At 45.3% G+C, this 16,082-nt stretch overlaps 1 protein-coding gene across 1 annotated transcript in view; it reads left to right on the top strand.

Moving 5' to 3' along the window:
- NCF2 (neutrophil cytosolic factor 2) overlaps window positions 1–16,082 on the top strand; it is a 59,944-nt gene that overhangs the window by 31,038 nt on the left and 12,824 nt on the right. Inside the window, exons 10-13 of the mRNA XM_077453138.1 lie at window positions 1,943–2,045; window positions 5,871–5,914; window positions 7,189–7,337; window positions 15,307–15,406. Of these exons, the coding sequence (XP_077309264.1) occupies window positions 1,943–2,045; window positions 5,871–5,914; window positions 7,189–7,337; window positions 15,307–15,406 (396 nt within the window). The remainder of the gene's footprint in view (window positions 1–1,942; window positions 2,046–5,870; window positions 5,915–7,188; window positions 7,338–15,306; window positions 15,407–16,082) is intronic.

Genomic DNA, 16,082 nt, shown 5'->3' with positions numbered 1-16,082 from the left:
CCAAGCCAGTACCCAGGATTCAAAATAACTATTGAAGTCTGCGCTAATAGAAGGGGAATGTGATCTAATGGGGGTCTCTAATGGGTGCTGACTGCTGATCTAATGGTTGGTGATCATAAGATCAGCAGTCAGCACTCCCCCCCCCCTACAGACCCCCCCATTAGATCAGAGTCTCCTTACATCAGCACTCTCTCTTACTGCATCCTCTTCAAGTACATGCAGTAAAAGCGGGGACAGTTACAAATAAAAATTTAAAGGAGGCCTACGGCTACAGGGCTTTTTTCTCAGAGATTAGATGCAGTAACCCCATCACTTGCTATCAACATCATAAACAACACCCCCACCCTGTGTGCTACATACAGAAAGCAGAAATCAGGAGTGAGCTACATACAGAATGCAGGGTTCAGCAGTGCATTATGCACAAAGTGCAGAATTCAGGGGTGTGTTATATGCAGAGTTTGAGCAGTGCGAACAGAGTGCAGCGTTGAGGGTTGTGCTACATATATTGGTTGAGGCGTGCACTATGTACAAAGTCAATAATTCAGTGGTGAGCTATGTACAGAATGCAGGGTTGAGGAGTGGGCATTGTACACAATGCAGGGTTCAGGATTGTGCTGCATACAGACTGCAGGGTTCAGGAGTGCATTAAATTCAGAGTGCAGGGATGAGGATTGTGCTACATACAGAGTGCAGGGACGAGGAGTGTGTTACATTCAGAGTGCAGGGATCAGAATTGGGTTACATTCAGAAATCAGGGTTGAGGAGTGTGTTACATTCTGAGTGCAGGGATCAGGATTGCGTTACATTCAGAATGCAGGGTTGAGGAGTGCGTTACATTCAGTGTGCAGGGTCCAGGATAGCGTTACATTCAGAGTGCAATGTTCAGGATTGCATTATATTCAGAGTGCAGGGTTCAGAAGTGCGTTACATTCAGGGTGCAAAGTTCAGGATTGCTTATGTAGAGTGCAGGTGTGCATAAATCACAGGCCAGTTTGTAACTTCCCCAACAGCCCCACCCCCCATAACCAGCTCTCTCCCCAAATTACTGCCCTCCTCCCCAGTGAAGAGCACTCCTCTCTTTTTCTTCCTCCTCCCTGTCCAGTGCACAGCACTCATCCACCCCACAGAAAATAATGTATTGTGCCTTACAGCAAGTCAGGCTGCCGGCGCTGGCTTCGGGAGATGCTGCAGGCACGAGGCTGGAATGCGCATACCCCGCCCTGCCCCCTGCTTCTCCTCTTCCTCCTCTGTTGTCGATGCAGGGAAAACAGAGAGGTTTGTGTGTACCACTGTCAGAGAGGCCACAGCAAGAAGTTCTCCCCCATCGGTTGTTAGGAAACAGATGGTCCTAGCAAAAAATTACTTTAAAGGAGATCATTGTGGTGGCAGGGAGGGAAGAGAGGGGCTGGTGGGGGAGAAAGCAAAGAACGCAGACAGGCTGCACAGCCGACAGAAGCCCTCACTGGATCGGCACTGGCTCCATCCCCATAAAAGATTTCTGTGATGGTTGGGACTGGTGGTATGCTGTGTGTCTGGGTTTCAGGTGGAGTCAAACCCAGACATAAGTGTCAAAACCCAGACTGTCTGGGTCAATCCCATACAGGTGGCAACCCTATAGCGAAGTGACTTGCAAGGAATCGATATATGCAAAATCCGATATTGGGTAAATGCAGCACTTAAAAGTAAAATAAAGTGATGACTAGTATAAATAACTTGGCTATATAAAACAAAAATATGTGCAACCAAAAATAAACCATCATAAAAATAAATCATGATACACATAAAATAGTGCCAAGCGAGTATCACAAAAGTACTTTGTAATATTTCAGTTCCCAGGATTGGTATGTGGGGAATGCATGGGCTCTGCTCTAGCAACATCTCTACATGGAGCAGGTGAAAGGTGGCGATGAGACGTTTTTACAATTGTTAACTTGTTTTCCAGGCAGCAGAACAAGATACAGGATCAGCCAAAAGTGGTACAAAGGAGGCTGAAATTCCAGCACCACCAACTACTTCTGCCCCTAATATTCCTAAGAATCACCAAGGTAAGACGCAATGGATGTTGCTTAGCTACTCCAACTTTTTCAGTCATTTCAGGTCTCATTATTTATTAAAGTTCACTTTTTTAAAAACAAAAATAAATGCACATTTTGTTGGAGGTAAAAAAAAAATGTGCATTTATTTTTTTTCTAAGGCGCCTCTAGAGCATTGCACCCACGAACAGCAGATCACGGGTGTAATGTCCAGCTCCTGCGAACTCCCAGCATAGCTGTCCGCTCATACCTCATACAGGCAAGGCAGTTACCTGAGAGCAGGAAAATCAATGGACTACAAGGCCACTCACCAGCTCCCTCGCAGCTCAGTGAAAACTACAAACAATGGCTGAAGGTACTTGTAGGCATTAATTCACAAAATATAAATAAAAATTGCGCAATCCTAACAACATATGAGGCAAAAATCTGTGAAACAAATGTATATAATGAAATAGCTTAGTGAAAAAAAGCTAAGAATCACTAAAGAATCAATAAATTGATAAATCGATCAAACATTAGTAAAATAATTTATACCGTATATACTCGAGTATAAGCCGAGATTTTCAGCCCCTTTTTTTAGGCTGAAAGTGCCCCCCTCGGCTTATACTCGAGTCACGCAGATCAGGTAGGCAGACGGCCACCATTCCACTATTCAAAAGCCGCGCCTCCCTGTCTGTGATAGGCGGAACACTCAATTTCCCAGCAGTCAGTGTTCCGCCTATCACGGACATCCGCTCATTCTCATACTACGGACGAGGATGAGAGGATGTCCGTGATAGGCGGAACACTGACTGCAGGGAAATTGAGTGTTCCGCCTATCACAGACAGAGAGGCGCGGCTTTTGAACAGTGGAATGGCTGCCGTCTGTCAGACGAGGAGGAGAGGTGCGGCATGGCACACAGAGGCTGCAGAAGGCAAAGAGACAGGTAGGCTGCGATGGACACAGGGATGGACGGGACACAGGCATGGACGGGACACAGGGATGGACGGGACACAGGGATGGACACAGGGAGGTATGCAGCTGCAGATGGGCATTGTTGACCCTCTTTTCCACTCTTTTAAGCTGTAACAGTAGCTGCTGCATGTCTCATCCTCGGCTTATACACGAGTCAATACGTTTTCCCAGTTTTTTTTGTGGTAAATTAGGGGCCTCGGCTTATATTCGGATCGACCTATACTCGAGTATATACGGTATAGTGAGTGCCATATATATTTTCAGTGCAGGACGTGGATATTCACGATATTCAGCAATGTCTTCTTTAAACCACAAGAAAAAGGATACGAGCAAATTGGCCTCTTACCAGACAAGATGGACCTCAAGTTATAGGGAGTGGAATTACCAATGGTGGTACCTTGATAATCAAGCGTGGTTGATTCCTATAACTTGAGGTCCATCTTGTCTGGTAAGAGACTAATTGGCTCTTTTCCTTGTGGTTTAAAGAACACACTGCTGAATATCATGAATATTCACATCCTGCACTGTAAATATATATGGGCACTCACTATATCATTTATTTTACTCATGTTTGATCGATTTGAATTGCCTTTTTCACCAAGCGATTTCATTATATCATTTTTTTCACAGCTTTTTGGTTCATATGTTAGGCTTGTGCAATGTATTTTTATGTATATATATTTTTTCTCAGAGGATTGTTATCTATAGGTAAATATTTATTATCGATTCATTTTCTCACAGGATAAGCGCAAAATATTTAAATTATATATTAAAGGGGTTGTAAAGGTAAATGTTTTTTCACCTTAATGCATTCTATGCATTAAGGTGAAAAAACATCTCACACTGCTGGCGCCCCCAGTCCCCCCGTTTTACTTACCTGACCCCTCGAAAATCCCGCGCTCGCCCCCGCCGTCCTCTTCGCCGCTCAGCCTGGCCGCTGATTGGCTGGAGTGGATGGATTGAAAGCAGCGCAGCCATTGGCTCGCGCTGCTGTCAATCACATCCAATGACGCAGCGCGCCGGGGGGCGGGGCCTTGTGATACAGCGAGCGGCTATAGCCGCCGGCTGTATCACGGGAGCGCGCCCGCAGTGCTTCTCACCAATGCGAGGGAGCTCGCATTAACGTGAGAAGCACCTGCGGGAGGAAGCAGAGACAGCCGCCGAGGGACCCCAGAAGAGCAGGTTCGGGGCCACTCTGTGCAAAACGAGCTGCACAGTGGAGGTAAGTATGACATGTTTGTTATTTAAAAAAAAAAAAAAAAAAATTTTACTTTACAACCCCTTTAATTCACAGGAAAATGTGAATGAGTGATGTGGGTTGTGCAGGCGGAACCCTGCACAGCCGCACAGTTTTCAAATAGTGACAGCAGGTTTCGGGAGAAGATCCCAGGCCTGCTGTCACAGGATTGGGGCTTGGGGGAGGCTGCAGATGCTGGAACATGTGACATCACATGTTCCAAAAGTGAACTTATCCTTTAACATAAAGCCCCATACACACCATCAGGCTTTATGCTGAGTTTTTCCTTCAGGTTTACAAAACCATGTAGTGCAAGGGCCTGCCTGATTGCATACAAATTGAAACTACTAAGCTTTGACCTCATATTATATGGTTATGGTAAATCTGAAGGAAAAACTGATAGTGTGTATGGGGCATAACAAGAACAAATGCTGAGACAGTTTTAGGAAACCAGTAGCAGGTAACCTATTGTGTTCACAAGAAATTGTCTTTTCATAGTGGTATGTTTTCTTGTGTAATTTTCATATGTGGTCACATCTGCTATGGCCACAAGCTGCTTGTTATGGGGGCACTGAACAGGAGGGATCACAGAAGAGGGACCCAAGAAGAGGAGGATCCAGGCTGAAACAGAGCAGGTAAGCATAACATGTTTGTTATTTTTATAGGAAAATAGATTTACAATCACTTTAATTGATCAAGCTGAAGTTAGAAGCGGATTGGCTACCATGCACAGCTACATCAGATTTTGCACTCTCCAGTTTTAGAAAACCAACCCCATAGTTAATCTGGTTGAAAAAAGACACAAGTTCATCCAGTTCAACCAACATAAATATCACATGCTTGGACCACTATTTTACTAGATTTAATATTACTAAAGTTATATTACTTTAACACTGCTTTATGCAGTATTTACCAAGCGTTTTTGAGGGAAATACTGCAAAAAAGGGACAGTATATCGACATTTTCAGTATCGCATGCGATATTTGCAAAAAAATGTGTCATAGGACCCAAATATCGCATGCAATATCCTTTAGTGAATTGAGCCCAGTGGTAACCATCTTTAGAACTAATTCAGAAATCGCAATTCAGAAAATTCACAAATAAAAAGGTAGCAACTAGTTGAAGATGTATCAAGCGGGTTGAAATAAATTTTTCAGGCTAAGCAGAGAAAACAATGGTACATCAAAATTTTTATTCTTTATAATGTCTTACTCATTTTATATTATGTGTGAAACATTTGGATTACGCTTTTGTTCTTATTTTGAATAGTATTCTGTAAATTTTAAGATCTTTGTGTGATAAATAATCCTAGTTTCCATATATAGTATATTTTGTAACCGCGTGCACAAGGAGAGTTTGTGTATGTTCCAGTTGCAAATCTGAACTGTAGCACTAGTCTGGTGGTACATGCTCATTTGGCTCACCTCAAGAGGTGTACATGTATTACCAGGATGGTACACTTGGATTAGCTCCAAATGTGCCTGTGCACAGAGCATGGAGAGCTAAGGATTGCCCAAGGCAGAGGAAAAAGTGAGTATTTTACCAGAAACTCAAGGCTTAGAAAAAGTAATGAATCAATGGAATAGCGCGAGTCATATTTTCTGTACTCAAGTTTTGTGGCTGATGACCATGTCTTTCTTTCCAGATAAACAAGCCACATCTAGCTCCAGAGAGAAGTCATCCTCAGCTGTATGTTCATTAAGAGGTTAATTTGGTTTTAAAACCACAAACTTTTGGTAACAAAAAGGAATATCCCATATTGTTGTATATTTAGGGACAAAAACAGTTTCTCATCAATCAAGTTACATTTTTCATTGTATGAGATTATGATAAAGTCTGGTTGATTGCTATGGGCTTTTTACTATAGACAGGCTGCCTAGCTTCTTTGACAATCATGTAGTCATGGTAATTTCTTGCCATTATTGTAGGATATGTATATTTTATGCAATAGATGTCTCTCTCTCTATATATATAATATAATATATATATATATATATATATATATATATTCCTGAATGTACATGCATAGACAAGTGACAAGTCCATGTACACATTAAAAGGGAGATCTTCAGGACTAGTACAAAATCATTTTCAGACTATTCGTCTGCTAATTCTATTTCAAAGGGGGCTATTTACAAATCTTCAAGGGTTGTAAAATACAGGTTGTCTAATTAGACATGGGGGTCTTAAAGATTCATGGAGTGAGTTACATTTTTATGATAAATATTTCATGGTGATAAAGAATGCAGTTTTGCCATAAACAAATACCAGGGGTGAGGGGTATTGCTAGGTGGGAAAAAGACCAGGGGCTTCAGCCCCGAGGTAAAGTGGGGGGTGGGAGTGAGGTGGGGTGGTCAGGCTCGGGAGGATGATAGGCTCACTTGCTTAACACTGACCTACCGGACATATATGATGGACATACACAGATTGTCGCTGCTCAGCCTTACCTGTAGTGCGAGTACACTCATCCCAGGCCCTGGCATTCACCACCACTCAGCCCTGGCATTCACCACCACTCAGCCCTGCAGGCACCAGGCAGCCAAGATAAAAGCCCGCCCATTTACACAGAGTGAGCGGCTCAGCGGGGATCTCCCAGTGCCCAGCGTGGCCACAGTGTCATTCCCGCCTCCTCCTGGACCCAGCAACACCTATGATGGACGCTATACTACAGCTTCTATGAATGGAGGGGTGGAAAGGGCGAGCATAGTCAGGCTCTCTTAAGTGCCTGTGACAGCTTCCTTAGTTCTGTTAACCCCCAACACACCAGAAGAATATGGTAGCAGGCAGGATGGGGTCCTGAGGGAGAAATGTTTTTTGCTAAAGGAGGACACAACAGCACAAGGGACACATCTCACTGCAGACAAGTAATTTCCACTGTGCTTATTTTTTATTTATTTATTTTTAAATTAAACTTAGGCTGAGTCTTTGCAGATTCTCAACTAACTTTACCCTTTTGTCTATAGGAAAAAGTTGCAACACCACCATCATATCTTGTAAAAGTGTATTACAAGTACACAGTAGCCATACAAGTATCTCACAAGCTTTCCTATGGAGATCTGTTGATTCTCGTGAGCAGTAAACTGAAGTTGACGCCTTGTGCCATCATACTCAGGTAAGTTCTCATTACAGAATAGTAAAAAGATTCAACTGAAGATTATTAAAAAAAAAATTGTAATTATATTATATATATATATATCAGTGGCGGTGCGTCCATAAAGGGCGCCGCTCTATCACCATAGATAGATTCATGCAATGCATGAACCTATGGTTGCAACTGACACCCCCTATTCAGGTGTCTGGCCCCGGGCACCTGAATTACAGCAGCAGGGGTGTTTTTTGGAAGCACCTGATTAGAGCCATAAAAAAAAGTGAACAGCGGGCACAACGCTCTTCACTCCGCTGTGTGTTAGCAAAGTGAAGGAATTTGCTTTGCTAACACTAAACCGCCTCTCACCCAATCAGGTGCTCGGGTCTGTTACCTGAAACGTCAGGCGCTGTGACAGAGAGAGAGAGAGAGAGAGAGAGAGAGAGAGAGAGAGAGAGAGAGAGAGAGAGAGAGAGAGAGAGAGAGAGAGAGAGAGAGAGAGAGAGGGAGAGGGAGAGGGAGAGGGAGAGGGAGAGGGAGAGAGAGAGAGAGAGAGAGAGAGAGAGAGAGAGAGAGAGAGAGAGAGAGAGAGAGAGAGAGAGAGAGAGAGGAGAGGGAGAGGGAGAGGGAGAGGGGAGAGGGAGAGGGAGAGAGGGAGAGGGAGAGAGGTGCAGGACGCCACCACTGACCCGCTGCGAGACAGGTAAGTGCCAGGCAATGCACACTGGCAGAATTTGATGGGGCACAGTAGTGGCAATTGATGGGCACAGTAGCTGCAATTTTTTTTTTCAGTTAGTTTGCGACCCCCCCCCCCCAAAAAAAATTTGAGCACCAGCCGCCACTAATATTAAAAATATTATATATATATATTCACATACAGCTTTTTTTTCAGCTGGAACTCTGGTTCAGGCCCTCTGCTCCCTGCTCTCCACTATCGCTTGTAAACACAGAAGTCTGGCTTCTGTGTTTACCAGTGATGGTTTTTCTCCCAACGGCTTCCACAGATCTGATCTCCTGAACAGCTCACACTGAGTGCAGGATGGTAACAAGGGAGATGCAGATACCTGGGGTGCATTTAGGATGCCGACACCCCCACTAGATGATCTCCCCGCAAGTGAGAGAGGAGGAGTCACCTACAGTGTGTGGGGAGGTACTAGTGCCTGCTGGGTGCTTCAGCTTAATACAGCAACAAAAGTAAGTTATATGGAAGATGGTGGATCTTTTTAGGGTGGGGGGTGAAGTGAGGGGGGAGTTGCATGCAGAGGTCAGAGCTGAAGAGGGGTGAAAGTGACATGTGGATGGGGGATGCAGAGGTAAGCAGCTGTGGACAAAGCCTAAACTCTGCACTATGTACCCCTAAACTCAGTACTATGTACCAACCACACCCCAGAACTCTGCACGTAATGCACCCCTGCAGGGAGGGGGTTGTGATGGAGTTCACGTGCCTATTTTCTGAGAAAAAAAGCCCCGTGTGTGTTATACAGTGCCTTGCGAAAGTATTCGGCCCCCTTGAACTTTTCAACCTTTTGCCACATTTCAGGCTTCAACCATAAAGCTATAAAATTTTAATTTTTTGTGAAGAATCACCAACAATTGTGAAGTGGAACGAAATCTATTGGATTTTTGAAACTTTTTTAACTAATAAAAAACTGAAAGGTGGTGCGTGCAAAATTATTCGGCCCCTTTACTTTCAGTGCAGCAAACTCACTCCAGAAGTTCAGCGAGGATCTCTGAATGATCCAATGTTGTCCTAAATGACTGATGGTGATAAATAGAATCCCCCTGTGTCTAATCAAGTCTCTGTATAAATGCACCTGCTCTGTGATAGTCTCAGGGCTCTGTTGAAAGCGCAGAGAGCATCATGAAGACCAAGGAACACACCAGGCAGGTCTGTAATACTGTTGTGGAGAAGTTTAAAGCCGGATTTGGATACAAAAAGATTTCCCAAGCTTTAAACATCCCAAGGAGCACTGTGCAAGCGATCATTTTGAAATGGAAGGAGTATCAGACCACTGCAAGTCGTACACTGCACAAATCTGGCCTTTATGGAAGAGTGGCAAGAAGAAAGCCATTTCTCAAAGATATCCATAAAAAGTCTCGTCTAAAGTTTGCCACAAGCCACCTGGGAGACACACCAAACATGTGGAAGAAGGTGCTCTGGTCAGATGAAACCAAAATCTAACTTTTTGCCCACAATGCAAAACGATATGTTTGGCGTAAAAGCAACACAGCTCATCACCCTCAACACACCATCCCCACTGTCAAACATGGTGGTGGCAGCATCATAGTTTGGGCCTGTTTTTCTTCAGTAGGGACAGGAAAGATGGTTAAAATTGAGGGGTAGATGGATGCAGCCAAATACAGGACCATTCTGGATGAAAACCTGTTGGAGTCTGCAAAAGACCTGAAACTGGGACGGAGATTTATCTTCCAACAAGACAATGATCCCAAACATACAGCAAAATCTACAAAGGAATGGTTCACAAATAAACGTATCCAGGTGTTAGAATGGCCAAGTCAAAGTCCAGACCTGAATCCAATCGAGAATCTGTGGAAAGAGCTGAAAACTGCTGTTCACAAACGCTCTCCATCCAACCTCACTGAGCTCAAGCTGTTTTGCAAGGAAGAATGGGCAAAAATTTCAGTCTCTCGATGTGCAAAACTGATAGACATATACCCCAAGCAACTTGCAGCTGTAATCGCAGCAAAAGTTGGCTCTACAAAGTATTAACGCAAGGGGGCCGAATAATTTTGCACTCCCCATTTTCATTTTTTTATTAGTTAAAAAAAGTTTCAAAAATCCAATAGATTTCGTTCCACTTCACAATTGTGTCCCACTTGTTGGTGATTCTTCACAAAATTTTTTTTTTTATATCTTTATGTTTGAAGCCTGAAAGTGGCAAAAGGTTGAAAAGTTCAAGGGGGCCGAATACTTTCGCAAGGCACTATATATATAAAAATGTACCATAAGGTGTTTAATACTGTACGAATGGAAGGGACTCAGGCAGCGCAAACATGCCCATGGGTTAGGGGCGAATATGACTTGCCTTGGGTGTTGACAACCCACGCTATGAAAATAGTTTTACTGTTAGGGGTCCCCACAACTTGGGAATTTTTACAGCCCTAGAAAGGTTGAGAATCACTGCTCTATACAGTGCCGCAAGAATGAAAAATGTTTTGCCTTGTGCTGCTTATTATGGCTGGTCTTTCATTAACCACTTGCCGACCGCCGCACGACGATGTACGTCGGCAGAATGGCACAGGCAGGCATATGGGCGTATATACAAGTCCCTGCCTTCCCGCGGATGGGGGGCCCGATTGGGCCCCCCCCCCGGTGGCTGCGGCGGTCGGCATTCGTTCGGGAGCGATCCGGGATGAGGGGGCGGCCATTCATTCATGGCCACCCCCTCGCGATCACTCCCGACGAATAGAAAAGCTCCGTGACATCACTTCCTCTCCTCACAGGAGAGGAAGTGATGTAATCTCTCCTCCGTGTCGGTATTTTTCGTTCCGGCACCGAGGAGAGAGGATCGGTGAGTTGCACCAACACACCACACGTACAGTAGAACATGCCAGGCACACTCACACCCCCCCTTTACCCCCCGATCACCCCCCCCAATTACCCCTGCCCCCCCCAGTCACAGTGACACCAATTGCATTTTTTTTTTTTTTTTTTGCATTGGTGTCATTTGTGACTGTAATAACTGTTAGGGCAGTTAGGGTTAGCCCCCTTTAGTTCTAATGTGCCCCCCTAACCCCCTCAATAAAGGTTTAACCCCGTGATCACCCCCCGTCGCCAGTGTCACTAAGGCTGGGTTCACATTGCAGCGGTTTATGAGAACGAATGTGATTCGCACCGCACTGCAGTGCAAATCACATCCGATCTCTGTGCGATTCGAGTTCAGCCATACAGATAGTATGGCTGAATTCGCGCCGCACCCGCCGCAAATTCGCATGGGACCCTTTTTTTGGTCCGCAGCAGAATCGGATCGCATGGGTGTTCACACCATGCGATCCGAGTTTGCAGATCGCACTGCGATATGCGAACTGATCTGGGGGTGTCATTAACATTTCACTGACACTCCCAGCAGTTCGCATAGGGCAGTGTGAACTGCCGCCGGGAGGCATGCGATGCGGGAACCCGCCGCGGATTCGTGGCGTTCCCGCATCGCTCCAGTGTGAACCCAGCCTAATAAGCGATAATTTTTCTGATCGCTGTATTAGTGTCACAGGTGACGCTAGTTAGGCAGGTAGGTATTTAGGTTCGCCGCAACTTTTTATAGCGCCAGGGACCCCCATATACTACCGCATAAAGCCCCCTGATTGCCCCCTAGTTAACCCTTTCACCAGTGATCACCATATAACTGTTACAGGTGACGCTGGTTGGTTAGTTTTTTTTTTTGTTATTTTTTTTATAGTTTCAGGGCACCCGCCATTTATTACCTAATAAAGGTTTAACCCCCTGATCACCCGGCGGGTGTCATTTATGACTGTAATAACTGTTAGGGCAGTTAGGGTTAGCCCCCTTTAGTTCTAAGGTACCCCCCTAACCCCCCCAATAAAGGTTTAACCCCGTGATCACCCCCCGTCGCCAGTGTCACTAAGGCTGGGTTCACATTGCAGCGGTTTGAGAACGGATGTGATTCGCACCGCACTGCAGTGCAAATCACATCCGATCTCTGTGCGATTCGAGTTCAGCCATACAGATAGTATGGCTGAATTCGTGTCGCACCCGCCGCAAACTCGCACGGGACCCTTTTTTTGGTCCGCAGCAGAATCGGATCGCATGGGTGTTCACACCATGCGATCCGAGTTTGCAGATCGCACTGCGATATGCGAACTGATCTGGGGGTGTCATTAACATTTCACTGACACTCCCAGCAGTTCACATAGGGCAGTGTGAACTGCCGCCGGGAGGCATGCGATGCGGGAACCCGCCGCGGATTTGTGGCGTTCCTGCATCGCTCCAGTGTGAACCCAGCCTAATAAGCGATCGTTTTTCTGATCGCTGTATTAGTGTCACAGGTGACGCTAGTTAGGCAGGTAGGTATTTAGGTTCGCCGCAGCTTTTTATAGTGCCAGGGATCCCCATATACTACCGCATAAAGCCCCCTGATTGCCCCCTAGTTAGCCCTTTCACCAGTGATCACCATATAACAGTTACAGGTGACGCTGGTTGGTTAGTTTTTTTTTATAGTTTCAGGGCACCCGCCATTTATTACCTAGTCTCACTAGTGTACCCCTAAATTTAGGGGTGTCTACTTTCCAAAATGGGGTCATTTGGGGGGCGTTTGTGCCATCTTGGCATTTTATGGCATTCAAAACTGTAACGCCCTTAGAAAGCCTGAAGGCGGTGCTTGGTTTTCGGGGCCCCGTATGCGGCTAGGCTCCCAAAAAGTCCCACATATGTGGTATCCCCGTACTCAGGAGAAGCAGCAGAATTTATTTTGGGGTGTCATTTCACATATGCCCATGGCATGCGTGAGCAATATATCATTTAGTGACAACTTTGTGAAAAAATAAATAAATAAATAAATAAAAAGTTTGTAATTTTCCCGCAACTTGTGGCAAAATATAAAATATTCCATGGACTCAACATGCCTCTCAGCAAATAGCTTGGGGTGTCTACTTTCTAAAATGGGGTCATTTGTGGGGGTTTTGTGCCATCTTGGCATTTTATGGCCTTCAAAACTGTAATAGGTAGTGAGGAGTGAAGTCAAATATTTTTTTTATCATTATTCAATCGCTTGAGGCAAAAAAATAAAATATTCAATGGGCTCAACATGCCACTTATCAATTTCCTTAGGGGGGTCTACTTTCCAAAATGGGGTCATTTGGGGGGTTTTGTACTGCCCTGCCATTTTAGCACCTCAAGAAATGAGTCGTAAACTAAAAGCTGCGTAAATTCCAGAAAACGTACCTTAGTTTGTAGATGTGACAACTTTTGCGCAAACCAATAAATATACAGTTATTGACTTTTTTTTTTTACCAAAGACATGTGGCTGAATACATTTTGGCCTAAATGTATGACTAAAATTGAGTTTATTGGATTTTTCTAATAACAAAAAGTAGAAAATATCATTTTTTTTCAAAATTTGCGGTCTTTTTCCATTTATATCGCAAAAAATAAAAATCGCAGAGGCAATCAAATACCATCAAAAGAAAGCTCTATTTGTGGGAAGAAAAGGACGAAAATTTTGTTTGGGTACAACATTGCATGACCGTGCAATTACCAGTTAAAGCAGCACAGTGCCAAATTGTAAAAAGACCTCTGGTCATTTACCAGCAAAATGGTCCGGTCTGAAAGTGGTTAAAGCGGGAGTCCACCGGGACTCCGCGTTTTTTTTTTTTTTTTTAAAAGCCAGCAGCTACAAATACTGCAGCTGCTGACTTTTAAATAGTGACACTTACCTGTCCAGCGCGCCCGCGATGTCGGCACCCGAAGCCGATCGCTCGCTCGGCTGCCGGGTCCCGCCGCCATCTTGGGTATGGGAATCAGGAAATGGAGCCTTTCGGCTTCATTTCCCGGTTCCTTACTGCGCATGCGCGAGCCGCGCGGCGCAATCCGGACGGTCCCCGCTGCCTCTGGGAGCTGTGCGTTTCCCAGCAGGCAGCGGGGCACTTGCTGAAGGGGACGGGCGCTTGCGGAACGGGGGCGTAACGTACGCCCCGTTCCGCAGAGAGCTAGCCCGGAAGTGGGTGCAGTTACCTGGATTATCCAGGTAACTGCACCCCCCTCCCCCCTGAAAGGTGCCGATTGTGGCGCCGGAGGGGGGGGGGGATTCCGATGAGCGGAGGTCCATTTTAGGGTGGACCTCCGCTTTAAGGAAACATTTTACTACCAATCACATTCTTTAACCACTACAGATCCGCGCTATTGCCAAATGACGGCATCAGCGCGGACCTACATTTCCGGGACTACGTCTATTGACGTCGTCCCGGATACGAGCGGCCTGCGCGCCCCCTGAGGGGCGCGCGCGGCGCGCTCTGTGATCGGCGAGTCCGTGAGACTCGCCTGATCACCGATCCGTGCAAGGGGTCGATCCCGACCCCTTATCACGTGATCAGCTGTCAGCCAATGACAGCTGATCATGTGATAGAACGGAGCCGGTAATCGGCTATTATTCCTCCTCGCGCTGACAGAGCGAGGAGAGAAAAAAAAAGCCGTTCACCGGCGGCCGTGATCGGGACATCAGTCCCACCCATCAGTGCCACCTATCAGAGCCACCTATCAGTGCCACCTATCAGTGCCCATCAGTCCCATCTATCAGTGGTACCTATCAGTGCCCATTCGTGCCACCCATCCGTGCCACTTATCCGTGCCACCCATCCATGCCATCTTATCTGTGCCCATCTTTGCCCATCAGTGCCGCCTTATCTGTGCCCATCGGTGCCGCCTTATCTGTGCCTATTAGTGCCGCCTTAACTATGCCTATCAGTGCCCACCAGTGCAGCCCATCAGTGCCCACCAGTGCAGCCCATCAGTGCCCACCAATGCAGCCCATCAGTGCCCACCAATGCAGCCCATCAGTGCCCACCAATGCAGCCATCAGTGCCCACCAATGCAGCCATCAGTGCCCACCAATGCAGCCATCAGTGCCGCCTAATCAGCGCACTTCAATGAAGGAGAAAAATGACCCGTTTGCAAAATTTTATAACAAACTATTAAAACATGATTTTTTTTTTTTTTTTGCATCTTTTTTTGTTTGTTTAGCAAAAAATAAAACTCCGAGCTGTAACTAAATACCACCAAAAGAAAGCTCTATTTGTGGGAAAAAAATGATAAAAATTTCATTTGGGTACAGTGTTGTATGCCCACGCAATTGTCATTCAAAGTGCATCAGCGCTGAAAGCTGAAAATTGGTCTGGGACTGAGGGGGGTTTAAGTGCCCAGTAAGCAAGTGGTTAATTAAATGACTGACTTATTCCACCAGAGCCACTCATTTGTGTAATTTGTGATGCAAAGGATTGCTAAACCAAGCTGTCATCTGTTTAGTTTCAGAGATGGAGAAACGGACGTACCGCTAACTACTGATAATGTGGAAAGAGCATGGGAGCTGAGCACAGACAATTGCCTAAAACTCAAGTGCATAGATGTAAGGATGACTGTGTGTGTCCCATTGTGCAGTAGTATACATGGGTGCAGCATACTGCAGCGATCATTTGCACATGGAGAAGGATGCGAGAATGATCACCACTATATACTATTTGTGGAGCCTGCTCCAAAGAGACATTTGTTTAGTGGTCATTTGCTACACTTAGGATTTAGGCCCAGTTCACACTTGAGAGATTTTCTGCTGGAAGCTTGTAGCGCTACAATGCTCAACAAGCCAAATCTCACTCATTTCAATGGCCCCGTTCACATCTGAGCATTCTAACGCCTGAAGCAAAATGCCCGTCGCCCAAAAAAGTACATGAGCCTTTTTTTGGCAGATTACAAGTATTTTTGGTCATGTTGACTTCAATAGAAAATGCCTGACTTGAGCATTTTACAAGCGTTTTGCCACTTGTTTTCTGCTCAAAACAGCAGCTCTACACCCCTAATTTCCTCTCCCTTGTGCTTTCTATTGGCTAAACAAAAACACCTGAAGCTGCAAAAGGCTTCTAAAAAGCAACAAAAAAAGCGCCCGAAAATGCCCAAAAATTGCTATGCTCAGTAAATCATTAGTATAGAAAAACAAAAATTTCAGTACATATCCCATAGTTTGTAGACACTACAACTTTCACACAAAATCAACATACACTTATTGGGATTTTATTTTTATTTTTTTA

Source organism: Lithobates pipiens, unplaced genomic scaffold (genome assembly GCF_037356315.1).
Source record: "Lithobates pipiens isolate NorthernLeopardFrog02 unplaced genomic scaffold, aLitPip1_a1.2 Scaffold_23, whole genome shotgun sequence".
NCBI classification, from domain to species: Eukaryota; Metazoa; Chordata; class Amphibia; order Anura; family Ranidae; genus Lithobates; species Lithobates pipiens.
This window is presented reverse-complemented; position numbering and strand designations above follow the sequence as displayed.